The sequence below is a fragment of the Podarcis pityusensis genome (assembly GCF_964106645.2).
Source record: "Podarcis pityusensis genome assembly, chromosome: 1".
NCBI classification, from domain to species: Eukaryota; Metazoa; Chordata; class Lepidosauria; order Squamata; family Lacertidae; genus Podarcis; species Podarcis pityusensis.
Genome location: NC_138028.1, coordinates 35,243,492 through 35,269,161, shown reverse-complemented (window position 1 = coordinate 35,269,161; position 25,670 = coordinate 35,243,492). Strand labels below are relative to the sequence as shown.

At 40.7% G+C, this 25,670-nt stretch overlaps 1 protein-coding gene across 11 annotated transcripts in view; it reads left to right on the top strand.

The window, feature by feature from the left end:
• The window catches only part of NPAS3 (neuronal PAS domain protein 3), a 641,499-nt gene that overhangs the window by 87,381 nt on the left and 528,448 nt on the right, over nt 1-25,670 (top strand). For 6 of the 11 annotated variants that reach the window (XM_080977753.1, XM_080977750.1, XM_080977756.1 and 3 more), the window contains exon 2: nt 3,676-3,765. The exons of 4 other annotated variants lie outside the window; for them this stretch is intronic. In XM_080977753.1, the coding sequence (XP_080833879.1) occupies nt 3,676-3,765 (90 nt within the window). Of the gene's footprint in view, nt 1-3,675; nt 3,782-25,670 lie in introns of all 11 variants that reach the window. One more of the 11 variants, XM_080977759.1, reaches the window with a different exon arrangement.

The window sequence follows — 25,670 nt, the reverse complement described above, 5'->3', positions numbered from 1 at the left end:
CAGTAAAAGCATATAATTTTTTTAAAAGAGAAGCAGGTTATAGAATGGGCAGGATTTTTTTATTGAAAATATAACACTTATAGCAAGGGAGATACAAATATTAAGTGGGGTTTTGTTCGTTTGATTCTAACAGGGTGTTGAGTTACGCTGCTAGCATTTTGTAGGGAGGGACTGCAGCTGTATTCTTCCATAGTACATTTTTAAAACATTAACCTCTTGCTGTCACAAGCAAAGCAACAGTGGGGTTGGTTGTGCCAAAAATGTTATGTGAGAATTAGGATTTTCATTCTACAAACATTTCAAAACCAAGTGGAAAGTGATTTCAGTTAACCAGTGCGAATTGATTAGGCTCGAATGCTATTCAGTTCTTTAATTTTCAATTCTGAGAAAATATATACAAGAAATCAATTTTAAAGCATAAAATGGAACAGGAATATACAGTACCCAGAGTAAATAGCCAATATACAGTTTGATCTTGAGCAAAATCAGTTTTTATATGGAACATATGAGATCAACCCTCCCTGTCAACATAATGTGTTAAAGAACGAGTGATCAAAATTAATTTGGGTAGGGTGTCTGCAAGATGGTTCCAAAGAGAGCATACATGGGAAAGGTTGTTATTCCTAACCACAAACCCCCTTGCTGATTACCTGCTATCTGACTGGATTCACTGGTTCACTGACTGTGATTTGTCTGGTTACAGGATTGATTGGAATCCATCTACTAGATAATTCTTAATTTCTGGCACCTAGAATTGTAGAGTTGGAAGAGATCCCAAGGGCCAGCTAGTACAACCTCTTGCAATGCAGGAATCTCAGCTAGATCATACATGACAGATGACCACCCAACCTCTGCTTAAAAACCTCCAAGAAACGAGAGGCCACCACCTTTCATTGGAATCTCTTCCACTGTTGAGCACAGAAAGTTCTTCCCGATGTTTAGTTGGAATCTCCTTTTTTGTAACATAGACTTATAGAATCGTAGAATTGTGAAGTTGGAAGGGACACTGAGGGTCATCTAGTCCAACCCCCTGCAATGCAGGAATCTCAACTATAGCATTCATGCCTCTGCTTGAAAACCCTAATTGAAGGAGAGCAAATCGCCTTCTGAGGGAGTCTGTTACACTGCTGAACAGCTCTTACTGTCAGAAAGTTCTTCTTGATGTTTAGTTAGAATCTCCTTTCTTGTAACTTGAATCCATTGGTTCAAGTCCTCCAGAACAAGAGAAAACAGGCTTCTCCATCCTTCCCTTTAGATATCTGAAGTTGGCTATCATATGTCCTCTCTATCTCCTCTTTCCCAGGCTAAACACACCCAACTCCCATAACCGTTCCTCATAAGGTTAGGTTTCCAGACCCTTGATCATCTTGGTTGCCCTCCTCTGCACACTTTCCAGCTTGTCAGTACCCTCCTTAAATAGTGGTGCCCAGAGCTGGACACCAGGTGTGGTCTGACCAAGACAGAGTAGAGCAGTACTATTACTTCCTTTGATCGGGATATCTGTTGATGCAGCCTAGAATAGCATTAGCCATTTTTTGCTGCTGCATAACACTTGTTGACTTATGTTTAACTTGTGGTCCACAAAGTCCCCTAGGTCCTTTTCACATGTACTATTGGCAAGCCAGGTGTCCCCCATCTTATACTGGGGCAGCTGGTTCTTCCTGCCTAAGTGTAGAAGCTTACATTAGTCCCTACTGAAATTCACTTTGTTAGTTTTGGCCCAGTTATCCAATCTGTTAAAGTCATCTTGAATCCCAGCTTGGTGTCATCTGCAAATTTGATGAACATCCCCTCAATTCCTTCGTCCAAGCTGTTTATAAAGATGTTGAACAACAACAGACGTGGAACAGAATCCTGCAGCACCCTAGCTATCATTTTGTCCAGGATGACGAACCATTTGTGAGCATTCTTTAGGTTGGGTCAGTCAACCAGGTAAAAATCTGTATATTATGATTTAATCATAGGAAGCTGCCTTATACCAAGTCAGACGCTGGTCCAACTAGCTCAGCATGGTCTACACTGACAGGCAGCAGTGATCCAAGGTTTCAGGCAGGGATCTTTCCCAACCCTATCTAGAGATGCTGGGGATTAAATCTGAGACCTTCTACATGCAAAGTGTGTTCTTTACTATCAAGCTATGACCCTTCCCCTAATTATCAGGTGTTGATTCATAATTTATAATACAGAGCTATAGTTATGTGTATATTAAATATCAAACACAGAAGTCCTGTACATGTTTACTCAGATGTAAATCTCATTGCTTTCGGTTGAGCTCATGCCAAGGTAGGTAGGTATGGGATTATAGCAAAAGTGATTAGTGCTATGGATTCCATGCTAATGGATTCGCCTGGTGTACTTAAATAATGTCTTCAAATAAGACATTGTAGAGGCATACAAAGCAGGTACTATTTAAAAACTAAGTTTAGAAGGTTCAAGGTGTGATTTCTTTATTGATTAAATTCTGCAGTATACTTGCATGATCCATAGCATGTTGAGAATAAACACTTTTTGACAAATTAGAGTAGTGCAGTTTCTTTGTTAATTTTAGTGCTATGCCTTATCATTCCCAAGCAGTTGCACAAGAATTTCATGTGGATGAATCACTGTAGACTATTGCTTTTGTAGGTGGCAGTTTATTTTATTATTGTAGTTTTATAAAGAAAGATGGATAAAAGAGGGAAAGAAATAAGACCATTGTTATAACTTTAGGAAAATACATAGAAATTGAATTCAGAATAGTTCCCATTTCCATAATAGTTCCATCATCTAGAGTAAATCATGTGACAGTTGTTAGGAAACCCAGGTCACACATTTTACTATTAAAATAAATACATATAAAAAGCGGTTTTGTTGAGCTATCTAGGTACAGTGCTTTATAAAGGTTAAGGCTGGAAACATTAGCTAACAGGTAATTTGATATGAATAAATATTTTGGTAACAGGCAATCTTCTGAGCTGATTTCTCCTCTGATGGGCATATTAAGAGTAGCCCATTAGGAATGAAAGGGAATTACTCAGATTGCAGGTTAATCACTTAGGTTTTATGCAATATCACAAAAAAGAATTTTATTCCAAAAAAGGTTAAAATCTAAAATGAATATTACATGCAATTTGTTGTATTCCTTAACATAAAAACAGCATTGAATGTAATGCTTAATTCTAGATTATAAAATTATGTGGTAAGCCCCAGTCCTGTGACAGTCCAGTTTCTGTCACCATGGGGAACTGGAGTAGGCAGAATTTTAAAAGTTCTCAATCATTCTGAACATCTATGGGCACAGATTGGAATCCTTAACAGATGTAAAGACAGTTTTTGCTAGTTAAGTGTGATGTTCCTTATTTGGGGGGGGGGGGAGCCTTAAAGTTTAATTACTCCAAAGAGGGTTTTTTTTGTGTGTGTCCCAATTTGTCTCTATTTTGAGGAGAAGAGAAATTTTCTCTTATACAGAATTATATTTTCGTTTACTTTCAGAGCAACGTTCCAGAAGTAGAACCTGTCCTATAATGTAGATATATATATGTAGATATATATATATAACTATAATGTAGTTGATGTAACAAGATGAGATAGATGTAACATATAATAACAGTACCTTTCAAAATACTAATTGTCCTGCATTACAGTTGACTGTAGAGAATCTCTAGTCATGTATATCTGTTTTTGATACCTCTACAGAATAACTGTCCAGCATCCTCTGCCCAACCAATCAGAATGTAGGAAAATCTACAGATATGACGGAATCTACTGTGAATCTACCTACCAGAAGTATGTTGAAATCTGTGTGAGTCTTTCTCCTGGCTCGTGGCGTTAGTGCTGTCCCTCTATTCAGAAGTTAAACATGTATTGAAAACTTACACTTCTGTTTGAATGAAATACCTTTGAAATTGGGGGCAGATATATGTTGTTTTCATACTTGGGAATTGTGCTCTTGAAGTTAAAAGGGAAATAAATAAACCTCTAGGACTTTATTAAATCTCTTAGGTATGCTTCTGTATATTGCAGTAAACAAGTACTTAAACCCAGAAAAACCTAGGCAAAGTATATTGCACAGGTGCTTCACATCTTAGGGATTTGAAAGGTGTGTTATGTATAAATTAGCTGTCACTTTTTTCAGTCGTGTAATGGAATGATGAGTTGTAATTTGCATAATCCTTTAAGAAGGCAAATTATACTGTCATGTAGCAGACTTAACATGCTAGCTAGGATTTCATAGCTTTGAAGCTAATTAGTATGTACCTTACAGGACAGTTAAATTGAAGTTGAGTCCTTTTGCTTTCTCAGTCATTTGGCTTTGTCCCTTGCCTAACAGTATCTGAATTTGTTAGTGACTAGACAATGTTACAAGTGTATTGCAAAAGTCATTATAGGCAGATATTGGCCTAAGCAAGAAAATGTAATATAGTTTGGGTTTTAATATATCTTATAGTAAGACAAGTTTTTCTTTTTCTTTTAACTTTTTCACCGTGGATGAATATTCCTTTATTTCATGAATAAATTTAACAATAGTCCAGTTGCTGCAGTTTATGCTCAGAAATAGGTCTATACATGTGTCATCTGTATCAGATGCAATAGGCTAATGCATGCAGAAAATGTACCTAGTGGTGGGGAAATGCTTGCAAAATTCTATCCCGTGTCTTGTTCAGTTCCCATTGCAATAACCTGTCGTTGGTAGCTATAAGTACTACATTTCCTGGATATGACTACTAGCATGTATACAGCTGGTAAACAACTAATAGTTAAGTTACTTTGCATGTGTGTGTGTGTGTGTGTGTGTCCGCGTGTCCTTATCTATTTGGATAAATACAGATTTATGTATCCATATCTGATTTTGATGATCATTGTTTGATTGCAAAACAGCCTTCTGCCTTTATATCATAACTTATACAGTGCAATTATGAAACTTGATGTACTAAGAAATAAGCGCCAAAGATAAGATGTACAGTGTAACGGAATAAGTCTGATGAATTAACGCTGCTAAATCAGCATTGCACCACTGTTACTGGCGGCAGACAAATTAACACAAGATTTGCATAATTTAGGAGCAATCCTACAAACAGGAAGCTGGCGTAAAGCAAGCTGGAGTAGATTAAGCTGGTATAAAGTTGCATCCGATTCAAACTCGGTTCAGCAGAAGGGTTATGGTTGGCTGAGTCAGCCTAAGCCTAGAGGAGGGGAAATAAGCCTTTAAAATAGTGTTGGAGTTATGCCACCCTTTTGCCAGTTTTACTTACGTCACAAGAGGCATAGGACCCATCCTAATACCCCTCTCTAGTCCCACCCACACCATGCTCCAACAACACCCTTCTTTCGGTGTCATCTTAAGATCCGCCAGACTTGGCTCATCCAGCTGGATCCTGGTTGAACTGGGATGGCAGAGATACACTGGCATATCTTTGGCTGAGCTGAGGATAAGGGTAACAGCTCAGCCAGAGATCTGTTGGATCCTAATCTGCTTAGCCTGGCAGATTTTGCCAAAGGACTGTTGTATTAATAGGTTTCTGTTTTGTGCTTTATTCATTCATTCATTCACTCATTCATTTATTGGTTGCCTCCTACTCCTTGCAGTATTTCAGATGTAGGCTAGTTGTTTGATAATTGTTTTCTCCATTTAGACTTGCATTGTGGAGTTTATTTCCCTAATATACAAACCCATCCTAAAAGACTTCATTATAAATATGGACAACCTGAAGTTTCCAAAGCTTTACCAACATTTCAGGATACATCACTTACAGTAATACAGGGTATATAAAATGACAACAGATTTAAAAGTTATGTCAAATAAGGTCCTCTGAACAAGATCAAATCTTGGAACAGAGAAAGAAACATAATTTATTTGTATGCCGCCTTTCCATGGTTAAAACCATACTCAAGGCGGTTTACAACATGAAAAAAGAAATAATTACAAACATAACAAAAGTAGTCATAAACAATAAATGAAATATCAAAAATTACACAACCAAACTGAATTAATTTCCAGAAAAGTCATAACAAGCTCTAAAATGAAGATGCAAAAAATTAATAACATTAACAGCAACAACCCCACCCCAACAAAAAACCCTAAACAACTCCCCACCTCATGCATTTGGAACATTTCTATATAAACATTTCAGCAAGTCTCATTCCAGAGCTGTGTACAGCAACATTTGACACCCAATACAAAGAAATAAAACACTATCATTTAATTAAATTGCAACATAAATTTCAGATTAAGCATCGGTTTTAACTATTGCATATCAACATATCCCTACTGTGTTGTGATCTGTAAGAAAAGTGGTCAATGTGAGGTTGTGTCCTAATACAAATAGTGGGATTTATTCTGTAGGGATGCATCCAATTGTGTTTGCTAGTGGAACGGGCTTCCACTCATGGAACAGCACTTTCCCTTCTCCTCCTCTCCTTTGCAGTCGCCACATCTACTCCAAAGGATTGGGAGATGCTGTGGAGCAGGCTGGGGTGATCACCAGTGGTGGGGGGAGGAGGAAGATGTCCTTTAGGTATCAGTGTTATATTAAATATGGGGTTGTATAAAGAACTATTAAGTGTAGAACTCTAGAATTAAAAAAAAAGGTAAAGGACCCTTGACAGTTAAGTCCAGCGGCGAACGACTCTGGGGTTGCAGCGCTCATCTCGCTTTACTGGCCGAGGGAACTGACGTTTGTCCGCATACAGATTTCCGGGTCATGTGGCCAGCATGACTAAGCCATTTCTGGCGAAACCAGAGCAGCGCACGGAAATGCCGTTTACCTATTTATCTACTTGCACTTTGAAGTGCTATGAACTGCTAGGTTGGCAGGAGCTGGGACCGAACAACGGGAGCTCACCCTGTCGCGGGGATTCGAACTGCCGACCTTCCGATCAGCAAGTCCAAGGCTCAGTGGTTTACACCACAGCACCACCCACGTCCCTAATTACTAAGCATTAATTAATCACTTGGTAGTGGGGAACACATCATGCTCCTTCTGAGGTAGTTGGTCCCTACCCTGTACTCAGCTCTCAACTGTGGCTCCTAGAAGCTGTCATCATGTGATAACAACTACACCCTGGGAATGGCTTCCACTGACAGGCTAAACCAGGCTAAACCAGGTACCAGCCGATGGGTCCCAAAGCCTTGGTGAGTTAGGGACTTCCCCTGCATGTTAAACAGGCTCTGGCAGATTGTGCAGATAAAACCAATAGTGGGTTGAATGGTTAAGAAGGTGGTTTTTGCACGTGCTGTAGAGGGAAGCGAGGGGCAGATGGGGCTTAGCAACCTGGGAAAGTAACCCATCTAAGAGAACGAAGACTCTGATCCTAAACCCCCCCCTGCTTTGCAGGATATATTTGGGAGAAGAAAAGGCTAAGGAGTAAATTCTACACAAATCTGGAGTGGAGTCCCTAAGACAGTTGGATGGTGCCTTGTACACCTCCTTCTGACAATTATTGCAGCAGCGAAGCTGGTGCCAAACGTATTGCTCTGCTTTCCTTTGGACCATATCAGCAAAGCTGAGAGAGGGTCTCGTTGTCCAGGCCTCCACCCGCACTTCCCAGGCTCGTGTTCCAGAGAGGTCACTTTAAACGGCCTCGGTCCAGTATATCTGAAGGAGCATCTCCACCCCCATCGTTCTACCCGGACACTGAAGTCCAGCACTGAGGGCCTTCTGCGGGTCCCCTCACTGCGAGAAGCCAAGTTACAGGGAACCAGGCAGAGGGCCTTCTCGGTAGTGGCTCCCGCCCTGTGGAACACCCACCCACCAGATGTAAAAGAGAACAACAACTACCAGACTTTTAGAAGACATCTGAAGGCAGCCCTGTTTAGGGAAGCTTTTAATGTTTGATGTATTACAGTATTTTAATATTTTTTTGGAAGCTGCCCAGAGTGGCTGGGGAAGCCCAGCCAGATGGGCGGGGTATAATTAATAAATTATTATTACTATTATTATTATTTGTTGCTACTAATGCAGCGGTTCAACTCTGGAGGCAGTATCCATTGTCACTTGAGACAGATGGATACCAACAAGTGAAAAAATGGTAACCCTGGCAAACTGTGAACTGTCCATAAAAATCTAGCTTGGATTCAAAGAACTGTGGACTCTTGTACAGTGGTGGACAAGAGTGTCCTCCAGACACTGAATTGTCCCATCCAAGGGTCTAGTAACCATCATGAGTAACGCGATGTTGCCTTGGGGAATGTACCTGGAATACCTCTCTGAATTGTTTGTCCCCTGCATCCTCTTTCCTGCAACTGGAATTGTCATTCATTTGTGCAAATGGCTCATTCGATGGTTGGCATTCTTTTGTCGAAGTGTTTTTAATTGATAAATGCACTGATTGACAGACCATTTATTAAAAATCAGTATATAAAATATTTATATAAATGAGTTTTACTTTAATTGCTTTAGATCAGATATGAAGAGATCTTCTGTGGTGACATTTGAATTTTCAAGTGTGAAATTAGATTAAAGTAGTAAATTTAAATTATGTAAAATGCCCATGCAGTAACCACAATTCAGCTAAAGCTAATAATGGCTAACAGCTATCTATCTACTCGGAAGTAGTCAAATTGTTTTCAGTGGAGGTTGCCTTATGCTGCAATCCTGTACACATTTAACAAGGAGAATGTCCCATTGAACTTATTGATATTGCTTCCAGTAAAGTTATCTGTAGGATTTCACTGTAAATTGTTGTTGTTCATTCAGTGATATACAGCTTAGTGCCAAAATAGGCTTTTAAGCAGTTTACAAAGAATAAAAACCAGTTACACAAATATCAAAATATAAACACCCACAATTAAACAATGCTGGTCAGCAAATTTGTCTTTCCCATGAAAACAAATGGGATTAGGCTACATTACACCTAATGGAACAATTTCAGTGAAATGGACTCTGGTTGCATTGCTTTCAGTTAGACTTTGTTATAACTAACCTAAGGTGGGTTGTGGCATAAACTAAGCATGAAAACTACATAGGGATTTATTTTTATATTAAGACGCATATAACATCTGTCAATAAATAAGGCTAACATCCAGTTAAACAAATCTTAATTGACCATCCAATTGGATTAAATCGCTGATCCGGAAGGAGCCAGATCCAAATTCAGAACAGGCGGTTTTGGCTTGCTTTGCTTTGGGGTTTAACCTTGCTACTACCTCCAGGCTTCCTTCCTTTCCTCTACCACTATCCCCTCTCCTAAAACTTACTTGACTGTAGGAGTAGGGCAACTGCAAAATGTCACAGGGAGGTCTTCATCCAGAGGACATTTCTTTATCCATTTCAGTGATCCAGACCACAGGGAGGTACAGAGATGGCATTGGGCAGATGTCTGCAGAGAAACCTTGCTGCCCTGTCTGTCAGTCTCTCTTTTTGTAACATTGTTTTATCAAGCTTTCAGAAAACAATTCCTTCCAAAGAAAAAAGGAAAGTTAGAATTACAGTTAGAATTGCCCTCCCACTACCTAGTAGCATAAAAAACCCAGAAAGCAATGTCTTCTGAGTTTTGTATTTTTTTGGCTTGTCCCATTTCACAGGTTCCATTTCCAAATATTTTTATTACTGGCTATGATTTTGCTATAAAACAATGAGATTTCTGTCTTCCGGTTGAGTCCTAATTTGCTGTATTAATTTGACTGTTATTAGCATATCACCATTTTTCTGAAATCTTGCACATTCTATAGGCGTTTGGATGGATTTTATTTTTTTCTGGTATTGCAAATTGTGCAGCTGTTAACAAATTGTCAATTAATTTATTATTTAGTACATTTCTATCCCACTTTGTTCTGTAACAATACTGAATGCAATCTACATACAATTTGCACACAGCCTCCCATCTTCACCCAGACCCTAAACTGCCTATCTTCCTGTGCCTTTAGACCATGCAAAATAACAGCAAAAATTATCCCAAACTGCACTTCTTGGCTATACTCTAGAGCAGGATTCTCCAAACTTGGGTCTCTAGCTGTTGTTGGACTCCAACTCCATTCCTAGCTAGAAGGTCCAGTGGTCAGGGATAATGGGAACTGTAGTCCCAAAACAGCTGGAGACCCAAGTTTAGGAAACCTTGCTCTAGACCACTGATTAAATTCTACATGCACGAACAGAGTGCCTCTTGTACAACAGGATTTGTGCTTCCTTTCCTCCCTGCATTCCCTGCATCTTGAGATACTGGGGAGTGATCCTCCTAGTTGCTGAGACCCAGACTCCCTTAACAGGGCTTAATCATAGCGGTTGCAATTTGGGTAAGAAAGGGTGCAACGTGGCAGGACCAAGTTAGCTAATAATGGCTAACAGCTAACTGTCTACTCGGAAGTAGTCTAATTGTTTTCAGCGGAGGTTGCCTTATGCTGCAATCCTGTACACATTTAACAGGATTGGCAGACTGAAACCCTATTTTCATAAGGTGGACAATTAAGTTCATTTGTAGGTCATGCTTGAGGTTATTTATGGAAACTTGTTTCCTGTAAGTATTTTCTCCTTGTTCAAATTCTGTGAGATTTGCTGACCAATCAGAGCAGAAAAGCAAATTTCTGACCCAGACTGTTCTCTTAAAACAAAGAGAGCTTGTGCTTTGAAAGACAGAGACTTCTCTACTATAGAACATGTTCACTCCAGCCAAGGTAGGATGGCCATCTGTGATGGATGCTTTAAGCTGAGATTCCTGCATTGCAGGGAGTTGGACTAGATGACACTCGGGGTCCCTTCCAACTATGATTCTGTGTTTCTATGGTTGATTCCAAGAGCTACCAGTTCAAGAGTTCCTTGTGTACGAGCAGAAGGGACAAAGCACCATAATAATCAGACAGGGACACTGATTTCAGAGATAGTCGGAGATAGTAATGTTGCTGATTGGCTTTACAGACCCCAAAGTGAATGAATGTCTAGTTCTCTGTCTGCTCCCAGCATACTGCCATGTCAGGCTATAAACACAAATAAGGGGGAAAGAAATGTAAGGAGGTTAAAGACAGGGAACTAAAAGAAGTTAAAGGGCACCAATCAGTCATTTAGTTTTGCAAAAGAGACAAGGGTTTTCTGCAGCCAGGTTCAGCCTGTACATTAATTAGCAAAGCAGATTTTGAACAAAAAGAATGGGAAAATTATTTCAATATGAGACAGGATCCAGGTGTGCCAAGAGGATTTTCTGGGCCTATTTCACTATGTGGATTGGGCCTTACAACCCACTAGCTAAAAAGGCACAGATTTGCTTAAGATATGTATGTTGAGTGTCATATGAAAATTAGCATCTTATTTTGTATGTCAAGTGGATGGCCCAAAAATAAACCAGTGGCCACACACATTAAAAAAAAAATGTCTGACAGACAAAATATGGACAGGCATGTAGACCGGACATGTAGACGCAGAATTAATCCCAAAGTCACTCCCAAAAGATGGTAGTAGGCATAGTTTTCCTGAATTTCTTAGCAGATATGATTTGTACTGTTTCCCATGTTGACTTTTTCTGCAAGGGAAACACATTTGTGAAAAATGAAGGGCATTCACCAGTTATGAAACAAAATTTTGTGAACTATATACTCTACTAAGCTTCTTGAAAGTGAAAACTTTCTAGTACCAGTAGAAAGAATTACAGCAATCACTGTCAGGTAGACATGGTGTGGACAGTGAAATAAAAGAAAAAGAAACAAATATTAACAGATGCTACCAGATGGAAAGAAATGTTGGAATGATTGCTTGGTGTTACCTTATATCTTGCTTCAAGATATAAAAATAATTCCAAGTCTAGTTTTGCGTACGAGTTAACTACCAACCCCCAGTGTGGTGTAGTGGTTAAGAGCGGTAGTCATGTAATCTGGGGAACCGGGTTCGCGTCTCCGCTCCTCCACATGCAGCTGCTGGGTGACCTTGGGCCAGTCACACTTCTTTGAAGTCTCTCAGCCCCACTCACCTCACAGAGTGTTTGTTGTGGGGGAGGAAGGGAAAGGAGATTGTTAGCCGCTTTGAGACTCCTGAAGGGGAGTGAAAGGCGGGATATCAAATCCAAACTCCTCTTCTTCTTCTTCTTCTTCTTCTTCTTCTTCTTCTTCTTCTTCTTCTTCTTCTTCTTACAGTATTAAAAGTGATTTGCAAAAAAACAACTTCATCTTTGTTTCAGTGAAGTGTGAAATAGGCCTATGGAATTTTTGCATACTGCCAGTGGCAGAAGCTAAAAGAAGTTTTAGCAAGCTTATCACTCATCAAAAAACTGCAGGCGTTATCCTGTGGGGTTAAGCCACCTAGCTAGTCCCCCCCCCCACCCCCCTACTGAGTGTGACCTTGCAAGAGAAATTGATTTTGGGGAAATAATTCATGATTTTGCAATGAAAAATGCCAGAAAATAAATAAAATCAAAGCAAGGGTGGTTTCAGGCATGGAAAGGACTATGGGCAAACACCCATGACACAAATTTGCATATAATTTGCAAATGCTAATTTATATGTATAGATGGCTCTGTGAAGTTAAGACGGTGGGTGTCCAGGGTCTTACTAGCACTGCACTTTGCATTGCACCCAGCTGTCCTATAAATGAACAATAAGAAGACAGTATAAGGATAATACTTTTATTAGGACCAAAGGAAGCTACAGCAAGCTTTGTATATATTCAGGCTGGATGTTATGTTAGAAAATTGGGCCCCCAAAATGATGCCTAACATTCTTAAATATCATGGAAAGGGCAAGCAGTTCTCCAGTTACGCAAGGACAGAGGGTTCACCTAGGTTTTTTAATTCATTGCCAACATTCCTCCTTTTACATGTGTAAATCTGCATGCAAGATTCTAATTTTGCTGTTTAACATTCTTTCCCATCCCAAAGAGAGAATGCTTCTCTAATAAAAGGGAACAATCCCACACTGTGTTCCTTTTTCCTTTTTTGCTCCCCTTTGCAATGAAAGGAGGCAGCTTTGCCAAACAGGGAAAGAAAGAAATCAAACCCTACAGGCAGCGTGTTGTTGAATGAAGCACGTTCGCAGCTGGATACCATGTCATAAGCAGCTGCAAACAGGATGTATCCTGTGACAATTGAAGGGGCATTTCTTTTGGTGCAAACTTTGCAAAATTTACAAATGATAGGTAGTTAACTGGAAATACACAGTTTCTACGAAAAAGCAATGCTTTGCGAGTAATCGAGTTTATCTTGTGTGTGTTTTATTATATTTTGGGGAAGTCTTCTTGCTTTTGCCCTTGAGTATTACGAAGTCGCCATCATATCGTAAGATGCCTGTGACATGGCTCCCAGCTGTGAAAATGCTTTTTAAAAAACGCTGTACTGTCAGTAGGTCTTGAATACTCACTCTGATAGAAACTGCCTCCCTTTCCCCAGAATTTAAGAGGGGATTGGGAAACCGTTCCTTTGATTAGGAGTGGAGCTTAAAGGAAGAGGTACTATACTCCTTGTTTTTATTTTCTTGGTCAGTGATTCCAGTGTTAAATTTAAAATGCCAACAATGTAGTCCTGTGAATGTTTACTCTTAAGTAAGTCCCGCTTTGTTCAGTGGGGCTTACTACAAAGGGCTACAGTATAAATGGGGTTGGAGGTGGCAATATTTCATATGACATTATTCCAGTTTCTCATTAAGCCAGTGTCCTGCTCAGAGAGGGAGGAATAAAAAGAGAAGCCCACGGGCCCATTATTTTCTATTTCACTAATTTCCTGAGAGAAAATTTATTTATCCAGTATATCACCTCACTGGTATAATAATGACTTCGGTCATACTTGCCTCCTTAAGAACAGGATGAGTTAGAGAAAGTAGATCATTCTATTCATTTCAAGAACATTTCTCCTAAAACTGCTCAGATACTGACTTTTCCTTATATGATCCCTTTTAAAAGCTCACACATGAATTCAACATTGTAAAAGTTTATTTTTATTAAAAAGAGATTCTGGATCTTTGTAGAGCGATGTAATTAAACTACAAACTAGTTGACTCTTTCTCACGTTGCTGATGACATTTTTAGTTTTTTGGGGGAAGTATTGATGATTGAATAAAAAGTAATTGAATATTATTATTCACAAATGAGGAAATCTTGATCTTTCCATATCTGGTGTTAATCTTGACAAAGGTCATAGTTTAGAAAGATAGTAAAACAATTACCATGTTTTTCCATGTATAAGATGATGTTTTTTGCTCTCTCTTTGTAGTCCAAAATAGGGGGTCATCTTATACATGGAAAAATATCGTTCAGTGCTTCAACTGCTTGTTCCGCTTCTATGGCGTCTGCCATCTTCATGCTCTGCTTGGCTCTGGTTCCTGCTCCTGCTCCTTATTGCTAGCCATCACTCACCTCCTCGCCCTGCCTTGCTTGCCTGCCTCCCTCAGCTCAACAAGTTTGAGCGAATTTCCCCCAAAAGCTCAAAAAGTTTGGGCGATCTCTGGTGTTTAAAATACTGATTTCTTAATTTGGGGTTTAAAAAATATGGGTCTTCTAATACATGGGGGTGTCTTATACACTGAAAAATATGGTAAATATTTCTTTGTTTTTAGAACCTGTTCTATAGACTGTTTTCTGCAAGGGAACAACAGTGGGTAGTGTGTGACTCCCTCTCATTATCTGATAGCTAAAATTATGAAATATTATCAAATGAAAAATGAATGTAAGTTATTATTTGTGCATTTACATGTACAACCCGGTTTGGTTGTTGTTGTTGTTGTTGTTGTTGTTGTTGTTTAGTCATTTAGTCGTGTCTGACTCTTTGTGACCCCATGGACCAGAGCACGCCAGGCACTTCTGTCTTCCACTGCCTCCCGCAGTTTGGTCAAACTCATGCTGGTAGCTTCGAGAACACTGTCCAGCCATCTCGTCCTCTGTCGTCCCCTTCTCCTTGTGCCCTCCATCTTTCCCAGCATCAGGGTCTTTTCCAGGGAGTCTTCTCTTCTCATGAGGTGGCCAAAGTATTGGAGCCTCAGCTTCAGGATCTGTCCTTCCAGTGAGCACTCAGGGCTGATTTCCTTAAGAATGGAGAGGTTTGATCTTCTTGCAGTCCATGGGACTCTCAAGAGTCTCCTCCAGCACCATAATTCAAAAGCATCAATTCTTCGGTGATCAGCCTTCTTTATGGTCCAGCTCTCACTTCCATACATCACTACTGGTTTGGTAGTTCCACAATATTTGGTGGCATGGTTGGTGAAGGCTCAGCCGTGGCATTTTGGGTTGCATCACCAACCTATGGATCCTACATCCCAGTGAGACTTGCTTGGCTGCCTTTCTCACAATGTTTCAGCTGCAGTCCTATGCCCACTTACCTAGGAGTAACCATATTGAACTCACTGAAACTTACTTATGAGTAGACATGTAGAGGATTGCACTGTACTGTTAGACACACTGTTAATCCTGTTTTATTTTGCCAGGCAAAATTTTGTCTGTGCTGAGTTTCCTACCACCATTGTTTAATTAGGTGGCTCCAATTTTAATAGTTCGGTTGGTGTTTTATTTTTATGATCCTAGATTTTGTTTATTTGCTGTTTAATTTTTAGGCATGAGTATAGACAACCAAGGGAACCCTTGCAAGGGCATAAAGGCGGTGAATAAATCTTTTCAGTGAATAAATAACATTAGCGATGTTATGACAACATTTTTGACATTGTTCCTAGAGCATCCATCCAAATTTTCCATAGGGATTTGGAGCAAAACATTTTTTAATTTTTGTTAAATTAACAAAACTTCACCTTAACCAAGAATCTGGAACGTGCTTTGAATCATGGCTTTTAGATTTAGTAGATTTCAGGAGGCTCAGGGGCTGCAGGGGGGAATTGCCCCGACACAAATGTCTTTTCACAAGCCTCCTTGCACTTGTGCTGCGTTGGATACAGTGAAATGATTAATCATGGCAGTTTACGACAAATGTCACCCACTGTACATACGATAAGGGTGAACAATCCAGTCATCATAGCTCAGAGTGGTTGAAGACGTTCCTTTCTCATGAGGTCAACACCTCCGTTTTACAACCAAAGCCTACTCCTCCTTGAATCTGCAGTGATTTTAGGTTTGCTCCATACAGATAACATCTTAACGGTTAACTGTGGGAGGATCCTTGCTCTCAGGGATAGCAGCATGCTTTAAAAGATGTTGCACTGCTGACTGATTACTGCTGATAATTATGTCACATGGTGGACCCAGTGAAAACCAACAGAAGCCGTTTTGATGCATATCACCCTGGGGATAATAATGCATGTAGACCAAGCATCTGCATCTGTAACAAATGGCTGTGTGGAAATCTGCAAGAACAGGAATAGCATCAGATAAACATCCACAAAAGAATGGCAGCTGAGCTGTTCTCAGATTCACAGTCATGCCTTTGTCGTATATAAAGACAAAAGAGTGCAGTCCACTGCTTCGCTCTTCATTCCAGCACTGCGCATACGAAGCCTGTGCAAGCCTCTTTTAAATGAATGGATGTTGAACAGCAAGAACATCAATTGGATTGTGCTTGGTGTGTGAAATAGTTCAGAGTTAGTTTGAAGAACAGGATAAGACACCAGCATTCCATGCAATACACCTAAGCAACATTTGTGCTGTGCATTTGCTCTTTTGTAAAGTCTAGGCTCTTTATCAGGCTGGTTTTGAACACAATTTAAATTTGTTGGGGGGGGGAAATCTTAGTTTAATGCCCCCCCTTTCTCCATATTCCAACGGGTTTAATTATTATAAATCAATACCTTCATTATTATCATTGGATATTGAGTGATACCTATTTTTAAACATTTAAAATATTTTTTTATTAAATTCATATAACAATTCTATAGCATTTGCCAGGGACACATTAGCTGAATTCCATTTGCAAGGATCTTCCCACTTGTTTTATTAAATGTTACAGCTCCATGCATGTAAAAGGAATGAGCGTGCAGATTATACCCTTAATTTTAAATGAATGGTGATCTCCACACATTCCAGAGTTCTGTGCATGCCTTGGAGACAGGCTCATGTGTGCTTCTGGATCTTAACATAGTTTATCGTTCTAGTGCTTTGGTGATATTCACAGCAAGCACATCTGCTCTAACACTCACCATGTCTCCCATAAGTATACTTCACACATGCTAACAGGATATAAGTCTCTGGGATTCAGCCAACCTGTTTTGGTGATAGGGAAGAGCTCTTATCAGGGGTACTGAAAGTCACAAACTGACAAAAGTTTCCAACCTTCTTTTGGGAGTTTTTCATTGAGGCGGGCGTTGAAGTGATTTATGTGGAATCTGATGTAGAATTTGACATGTTTAGATTGCACCGAAATCAAGAACATTGAAGAACTCCCTACATGGAAGCAAGGGGTGACATTCTGAGGGAACAAAGTGACCTTGGAATGCTTTAGAGGATGGTGTTAGCAAAATGTTTTTACCCAAACCCTAGTGTATTTTGTGCAGTTTTACAAATAATAAATGGTGATGAACTGGGGAGAAACCGTGATCAGAGCAGTAAGTGGGAAAAGGAGCTCCTAAGAGCAACACACATTGTAGGTGGATGATTATTTTATTTTAGAAGAAGAAGAAGAAAAGTTTGGATTTGATATCCCGCCTTTCACTCCCTTTAAGGAGTCTCAAAGCGGCTAACAATCTCCTTTCCCTTCCTCCCCCACAACAAACACTCTGTGAGGTGAGTGGGGCTGAGAGACTTCAAAGAAGTATGACTGGCCCAAGGTCACCCAGCAGCTGCAGGTGGAGGAGCGGAGACGCGAACCCGGTTTCCCAGATTACGAGACTACCGCTCTTAACCACTACACCACACTGGCTCTCTTTTAGCATTTATATCCCACTTTCCCCCCGTTACCTGAAAAATCCGAGGGCTCCCTTGGACAAAAAGTAAAGACACCAACCAGAGTAAATCGGAGCAAATCAGCAGCCTATAGGCTTGGCCTTTATTGAACTGTTGAACAGGGTGTTCCCCTCACTTGCAGGAGAGAGGAAAGACACAGAAAAATGGTGTGCAAGACCTTATAAAAACTTTTGAAATTCCCATCCTGTAGGTCAAGCCCACCCCCAGAAACATCATGCATACATTACAGAAAGGATGGGTTGAGGGAGGAGTTGTGGTGGTAACCTGAGTGTCCTGTCACCTGGCTGGTTCCCTTCTCCCCCTCCCCATGAGTCATTTTCTGAAGACAAAAGGTAGTCGCAGTTTCCTGTCCCCTGAGGGAAGATCTGATCATTGTCCTTTGTTCCAGTCCATGCTGAATCCACTCCCATATGGAAGTTCTTTGTGATCTTGATTGTCTTCTGTCTAGGACCATCAGGGTTGGCATAGCAACTGGGCAGGGCTCCTGTGGATGTGCTGGGGTGGTGAAGGGATTATGGTGCCCTATATCAAACCTTCCCCATTTTGTAGTCTTTCCTTCATGGAGTAAAATAAGAGTGGAACAGTGCAAATCCGATGTATGGTTGATTTTATATGAATTTATAACAGAAGCGTAGCATATTTAGTGTGTGAGTGTGAGTGTGAGTGTGTGTGAAGTTTGTACAAACTGAATGATGGGGGGGGGGGTTTCCTGCTACACCCCCAAGGAGCTCAAAGTGGTCTACATGGTTCTCCCCCTTCTCATGTTATCTCCCCCGCTTCTTCTTCTTTGGTGATCACTTGTAGCTGAGTAAGAGGGTGCATTAAACCAGAGAGAGATCTGTTGTTGATATTTTCTTATTCACACTGCAGGAAAGCTTCCTTTTCTCCTGCCGGGCCTGTTGCTTTTCAGTCTGGCCAGCATCAGCGTGAATGTGTTGATCGCTGCTGTGCATAGGTACTGTTTATTGATAACATGCTAGTAAACTCGACTTGAAGATGATCCCAAGCATGCAAATACTAGGCCTTTATTACTGGTGGGTTGTTGTTTTTAAGGCAAGCGTTATATCTGCATTATAACTACAAAATAGATTTTGAGAGTCGCTGTGGATGCTCCTATTGCATAATGCCAGAGAGATCACATCGAGACCAGAATATTATTTTGTTCCCCAAATAGTGTAAACAGGAAATTACAGTTCCTCCCACTGTTCATGTTTATATTTAGAGTAATACAAAATATCTCCTTCCCTATTCTTTATTGTTATTCTCTTGCCCTGTTTTATTATCCGTTATTTGCAGCGATACTTAACCTTGAGCCATAGGAAGAAGGACGGTGCTTGCAGCATCTTACAGGACCCACGTAAAAGCTGTTTTGTAGTTGTATGTCAGTATGGGTAAGGCAGGACAGCATTCAATACGCTTTTAATGTGCCTGTCACTTTCATGATGTAGTTAGTTTCCACTAGCTTGAGGCTTGTGTTCTGGAGACCACAGTATGCATTCCAGATGGCAGTGCAAACAATGTCTGTCAGTGACTTACAGGTAAATATAATGAACCAGAAGGGTAATCGGAGAGCTGCAACATGCAATTTGAATATGGATTAGCATACCAAGAGATTGTTAAAAATGTATAAATATCTGCTAAGGAAAGGTATTGTATATCAACATCAACAGCATGCGTATGTCTACATGCATAATGTAGCCATGGCAGGGTATGCCTGATATGTAAATGAGTGAGACCAGCAGCATGTTTGGTGTAGCTTTTCCAGGGAGAGAGCACATTCAATGGCCATGAGGCCTCAGGTTAGATTCTTAGCATCTTGGGTTAAGGATTTTAAGGAAATCAGACTGGTTTTTTTAAATCCCAAATACTGGGTTTGAAACTTGCCACGAAGCAGCCTCACTGCCACCTTGCCAACAGAAACAGAGCCAACAAGAACAAGAGAGAAGTATCAGCTTGGTTGGGGGAACCCCAAAGCTTGCAGAAGTACCGTGGAAATACATTATTTTGTTAACTTATATATTCAGAACATTCACGTGCTGCCTTCAAATCTTGAAAGTCTGCCGGGCGTCAACTAGGAGTTGAGCATTTCGTGTCACCAATCCCAACACTGTGGAATATTTTTCCAGCAGAGATTTGGCAGGCATCTTTGCTGCTAACTTTCTCATAGCCTTTTTCATACTGACAGGCCTATTCAGTTGCTTATTTGTTGCCATCACCACCCAAGATGAGCCAATCATTTATATATATGATTATTTTTTCCTTCTTCTTATGCTATCTTATGCATTACTGTATTTGTAGATATTGTTGTACACCACACTGGTATTTTACCAGAGTGGGCAATGTGTGTGTATGTGTGAAAACAAAAGCGACAGGTTTTAAAACTCCAAAAGGGGGCATTCTTCCACAGAAAGCCTGATGGAGGATCAAACATGAACAGTGGTTGATGTGTGTTCTTAGTTGCCAATGAGATACTTGATGTATTGAGTAGCACTCTGCTCACCTGCAGTTCCCAGCAACTGGAATTCAAAGGTGTAATGGGGAGAGGAGGGGAAGAGCAAATTGTCCTTCTTGAACCCTTTCCTGCTCACAGTGTCTTGGAGGAGAGCCACCTGGCTTGCTGAACAAGAGCACCTCCATTAGGGGGTGGGGTTACACTGCAGCATGGGGAGCGGGTGGCGCTGTGGTCTGAACCACTGAGCCTCTGGGGCTTGCTGATTGGAAGGTCGGCGGTTTGAATCCCTATGATGGGGTGAGCTCTCGTTGCTCTGTCCCAGCTCCTGCCAACCTAGCAGTTCAAAAGTACGCCAGTGCAAGTAGATAAATAGGTACTGCTGTGACAGGAAGGTAAACTGCATCTATGTGCGCTCTGGTTTCTGTCACGGTGCTCCGTTGTGCCAGAAGCGGTTTAGTCATGCTGGTCACATGACCCGGAAATCTGTCTGTGGACAAAGGTCGGCTCCCTCGGCCTGAAGTGAGAAGAGTGCTGCAACCTCGTAGTCACCTTTGACTGGACTTAACTGTCCAGGGGTCCTTTACCTTACCTTATACTGCAGCTTTTCCTTGCAAGGGCCACCAGTATGCCATATAACTTTGATGTTCACGACACACACTGTGGATTAATATACTTCACTAAAAGTTGAGATGGTATAATTTTGAAACAAAACCATTTCAGCACATCAGTAGTCAAAACAGTTCATTGCACTGGTGATATATTTAGACCTTAAATAGGCAAAAGTTATTAATTTTCCCTTATTTAAATCTGAAGTGGTTTTTCATGACATAACTATGACTCACTCTCATAAGCCCTTGGTGGGAGGATGTGTTTGGAATAAAAACAAAAATCCACAGGGACTTTTGTTACAAATATTATAAAATATTGTGAGTCATTTATATTCAGAAGCAGAGTTGAGCCTTATGCTCCCCAGTTCGAAGGCATGCCTTACAACAAGGCTTTGAAAATGTTAAACAAGAACAAAACGTAAGAGGAAAGTTCAGATTTAACTGTGAGCTTTTCAGAGCAGGGACCTGTGCTACTTTGTAAGGTACTGAATACATTGAAAGTGCATTCTTCTGCTTCTTCAGTATTTTTAATTATTATTATTAAAAAATAATAATTAAAACATCCTGAAAGCAAACTTCTGACTTGGTTTTTCATAGTAAAAAATTCAAGGTATGCAAAGTAACAGGTTGTGTTAACATGTCTCTTTTCTTTGGCAATCACTTGTGGCCAAGTAATCTTGTCTTCCACAAACACGGTTTTAACAGTGAGTCCGGAAGTGACTGTGGAAGCCAGTTCTGGATCCATACATCCTTCCAGAGTGGGGACATAGGTTTTGGGGCCAGAGTTTATCATGGTGAGGGTTTGCCAAACGTGCCTTCCTCTTAGCACTTTTCTCCCTTTGGTCCTGAGTTTAAGCATCTTCAAAGTCCTTGACACCTTTGGTAAAGCCTGTTCTCCAATTGGAGCACTCGCAGGCCAGTGTTTCCCAGTTATCAGTGCTTATACTACATTTTTTTATATTTGCCTTAAGAAGATTTTTAAACCTGTTTTGTTGACCACCGGTATTTTGCTTTCCATTCTTAAGCTGGGAATGAAGTTGTTGATTTGGAAGACGATAATCAGGCATCCAAACAACATAACCAGTCCAACAAAGTTGATGTTGAAGAATCATTGCTTCAACACTGGTAATCTTTGCTTCTTCCAGTACACTGGCATTAGTTCACCTGTCTTCCCAAGTGATGTGTAACATTTTTCGGAGACACCGTTAGTGGAATCTTTCGAGGAGTTGGAGATGGCGTTTATAAGTGGTCCATGTTCCACAAGCATACAGTAAGGTTGGGAGTACAATAGCTTTGTAAACAAGCATTTTGGTTTCCCTGCAAATGTCTCCATCCTCAAACATTCTGTAGTTCAATTGGGAGAAAGCCGCACTCTCAGAGCTCAGGTGATGCTGGATTTCGGCATCAATGTCGGCCCTTGTGGAAAGATAACTGCCCAGGTAGGAGAAGTCATCAACAATTTCCAATGTTACACCATTGAGTTGAAATTGTGGCACTGCAGAGGGGTTGTTTTGTGCTTGTTGGTGCAGCACTTTGGTTTTCTGGATGTTGAGTGATAGGCCAAGTTTTTTAGATGCTTCAAAGATATTTAGGATGGCTTGGAGGTTATCCTTTGAGTGTGCACACGCTATGTTGTCATCAGCATACTGAAGCTCTAGGTCTAGAGTGATATTTACCTAGTGTATAGTTTTGTGGGGGTTTTTGAGACACAGGACCAGAAATATTTAAACCTATACTATATAATTGGCTTCTACACTATCTGACTTTGGAAAAAAGCATAGTAAAATTTATTCAAAAAAGTGGATTTCATTGTGGGGGAACTTATTTATTGCTATGAGGTTATCAAAACTCAAGACCTCCCAAAATTTCAGCACCTCTTGCTATGGTTTGACCCCTTTCCATTTTAACCGTACAAATTCTACAAATACCTTCCATATCTCCTCAGAATAATTTTGCCTGCATATTCCCTGTCTTACCTTAATGGCACATGTTAATTTATCATTAATAGCTATATTCCACACCTCTTCATACCATTATTCCATTTTATATTCACCTTGCCCCTTCCACCTCCTAGCTATAATAACTTGTGCAGCTCTCAATAAATCTGTGAGCACTTTCCTCTCTTGTGGTTTCTAGAAACTAGTATTCAGAAGTATTACTGCCTCCAACTATGGAGGCAGAGCAGTAGCTATCATGGCTAGCAGCTTTCCTTAGGGTTGGGAGGCCACCCAGAGCAGATTCAGGGTTCGGGGGGGGGGCAACAGAGAGGAGGTGAGGAAGGGGAAGCCCCATGATGCAGGTGGAAGTCTGCTCATGTGACATTGATTTTCACCCAATGCATTCACTTGAGCAGCTTTTTCAGCCTTTTCACCATCCTTTTTAGAATAAGCACCCTTGCTTGAATATAAGATAGAATTTGATGCATCCCTAGAAAAATCCAACTAAGCCTTGTTTGAAATATTATGGGTACAAGAAAGGATGTATGTTATTTAATGGTGATCAGCAACCACAAATACACTGGGTTACACACACATACACACTGCTTCACATTGCACTTAAGAGTAGCCATTTTTCAGCTGGTGTGAGAGCATTTCAGAAAAGTACTGTTTCATACTCACTCTGCTTAGTTTGTACTGTTAAGATACATAATTACTTGTTTAGGGTATTGGGCAACATTTATATTGGTGAATTAGAAGAAGAAATCAAATGTGTTGAAGAACGACAAGGGGACTCCATCTATGAGTTCTTGCAGCATTGGAGGATGAAAGTGGCAGAAATATCCCTAACAAGATAGCTTACTGACACTGCTGTGGCGATACAATCAGATGTGAATGATAAACGTATGTGTTCCATGATTACAGGGCAATACAGAATGCCGGATTCTATCTGCATATGTCATTTGGTGTGCATATACAGGTTATGCAATGGATTCTAGCAATCCAGAATATTACATGTTCTGCTGTCAGTATATTTACTGTTTCTTGCTTAATAAGACTGGTGTTCCTTTGTCTGTTATTGCTAGCATTTTTTTAAAAAAAGATTTCTGGAGCTGATATGTCAAGGTCTTGATGCACTGTTGCTTTTGCGACTTCATCTACTTCATAGCTCTATATATCTTTTTGTACTTATTTACATTTGGTAGGGAAGTGAAACATTGTATATGGTTTTTATTGACTGTCCGCCAGACAACTAATTTTGTTATTTCAGACTCTTGTCTTGCTTTGTAGTTTGCTAAAATGTGGCTTCTGGCTACTGAACTCTGTAGCCAACAGAAACAACAGCGTATTTTGTAGCATCCTAAATATTAGCAAATACATTGTGCCGTACGTTTTTGTGGTCCAAGGCCCACTACATTAGTTGCATTAAATGGTCACTTTTGGCTAGATATATATTCCCTGCATACAGAGAGGAGGGATATTTATTCATGATTTTAGGGGGGGGAACCCTCAGTAATGGGAGAGATTGCAGCATCAAATTACTATATGGACCGTCATTCTCTCTGTATGCAGAGTATACTCACCACTTACTTATTTTTATTTATTTCATTAAATTTATACACAGTTTGATTGTAAAAAACAAATTTCAAAGCGTTTACCAAAAAAAGAATCAACAAAAGAATCAACAACATTTTATGTACCTGAAAGAGTAGGTTCTGGCTCATAACGTCTTTTGCTGTAGTATGCTTATCTTTAAGCTGCTGCAAAACTCTGTGACATACAGTTATTCACATAGTTCAACAACACTGCAAATACGACAACTTCGTAGCATAAACTTGTTAACAAACTGGAAACTGATATATGTGCCTTCTGCTGTTCCTAGCATTCCATGCTATTTGTTTTTCTCTTCCCCATGCTGGTAACTTTTGGAAAGCAGGAAAGAAAGTGATGGGGAACCTAATGGGCTGCATAGGCTATGGGAACCGCAGAGGTAGGGTTGGCAAGGAATACATTTCTGCCTAGATGTTGGGGGGATAGTAGCTTCCGCAAGGAAGCTGCCCCTGTCATTGGGCCACATACTTCTACACTGAGCCACTCTATATATACCTTGCTGTGGACATTTTTGTGTGTGCTCACCTGATAATGAGATAGTGGATGTGGCCTGCTTGGACTGCGTAAGGTGCTTGCTTGGGAATGGGATGACAGAGGAGCTTGCATTTGACCCCCTTACTTCAAAAACAGATCAGTGTCCTGGCTCAGACCGTATCACCCATCCATTAGTCAAGTGCACCTGCAGACCCTTCAGTGCAAACTAGTATGTGTTGCACATAACTATTCATGCTTGATGTAGGCATTTTTTGTTCAATTGTTAATTGCTCTGCACAGTTGCTTTGCAGAGATAGGACCTGATGCAAAGGGTCATGTCAGGGAACTGCCATCGGAAGGAAGGGAAGTGAAAGGGCTCACACAGGTTGGGAGAGACTCAGCAGCTGAAGAGGGAACCAGTAGGGGGAGAGGAGCTGGGCTGAGGGAAAGGGAGCTGGAGGGATGGCTCAGAGACACTTCCAGCGAAAACAGTGGGGAGGTTTCAGGACCTCCTGTAGGGACACCCACTCCTCGCCGGAAACTGTCACGCAGAGAGTCCAGAAGACGTGTTTCCGTTAAGGAGCTTTTATGTTGGAAGCGATTCCGAAAGCAACCACTGTCGGAATCTGCCAGCGACTGACGGAGCCATGTTTAAGGGGCTCCGTTACAGACAGAGGTTTGCAAACTTGACCAAACTCTGAGGGACTAGGATTTTACACACAAGCAGCTCATCGTCCCATCACAGCATTCCGACAGTCTTCGTGAGCAGCTTGTGCAGGAGAAGGCATCATGAGCAACCCAGCCGGAACCGGAGAAGCAGGAGCTGGAGCGGGTCCAAGCCTGGAAGAAAGGTACCGGGTGT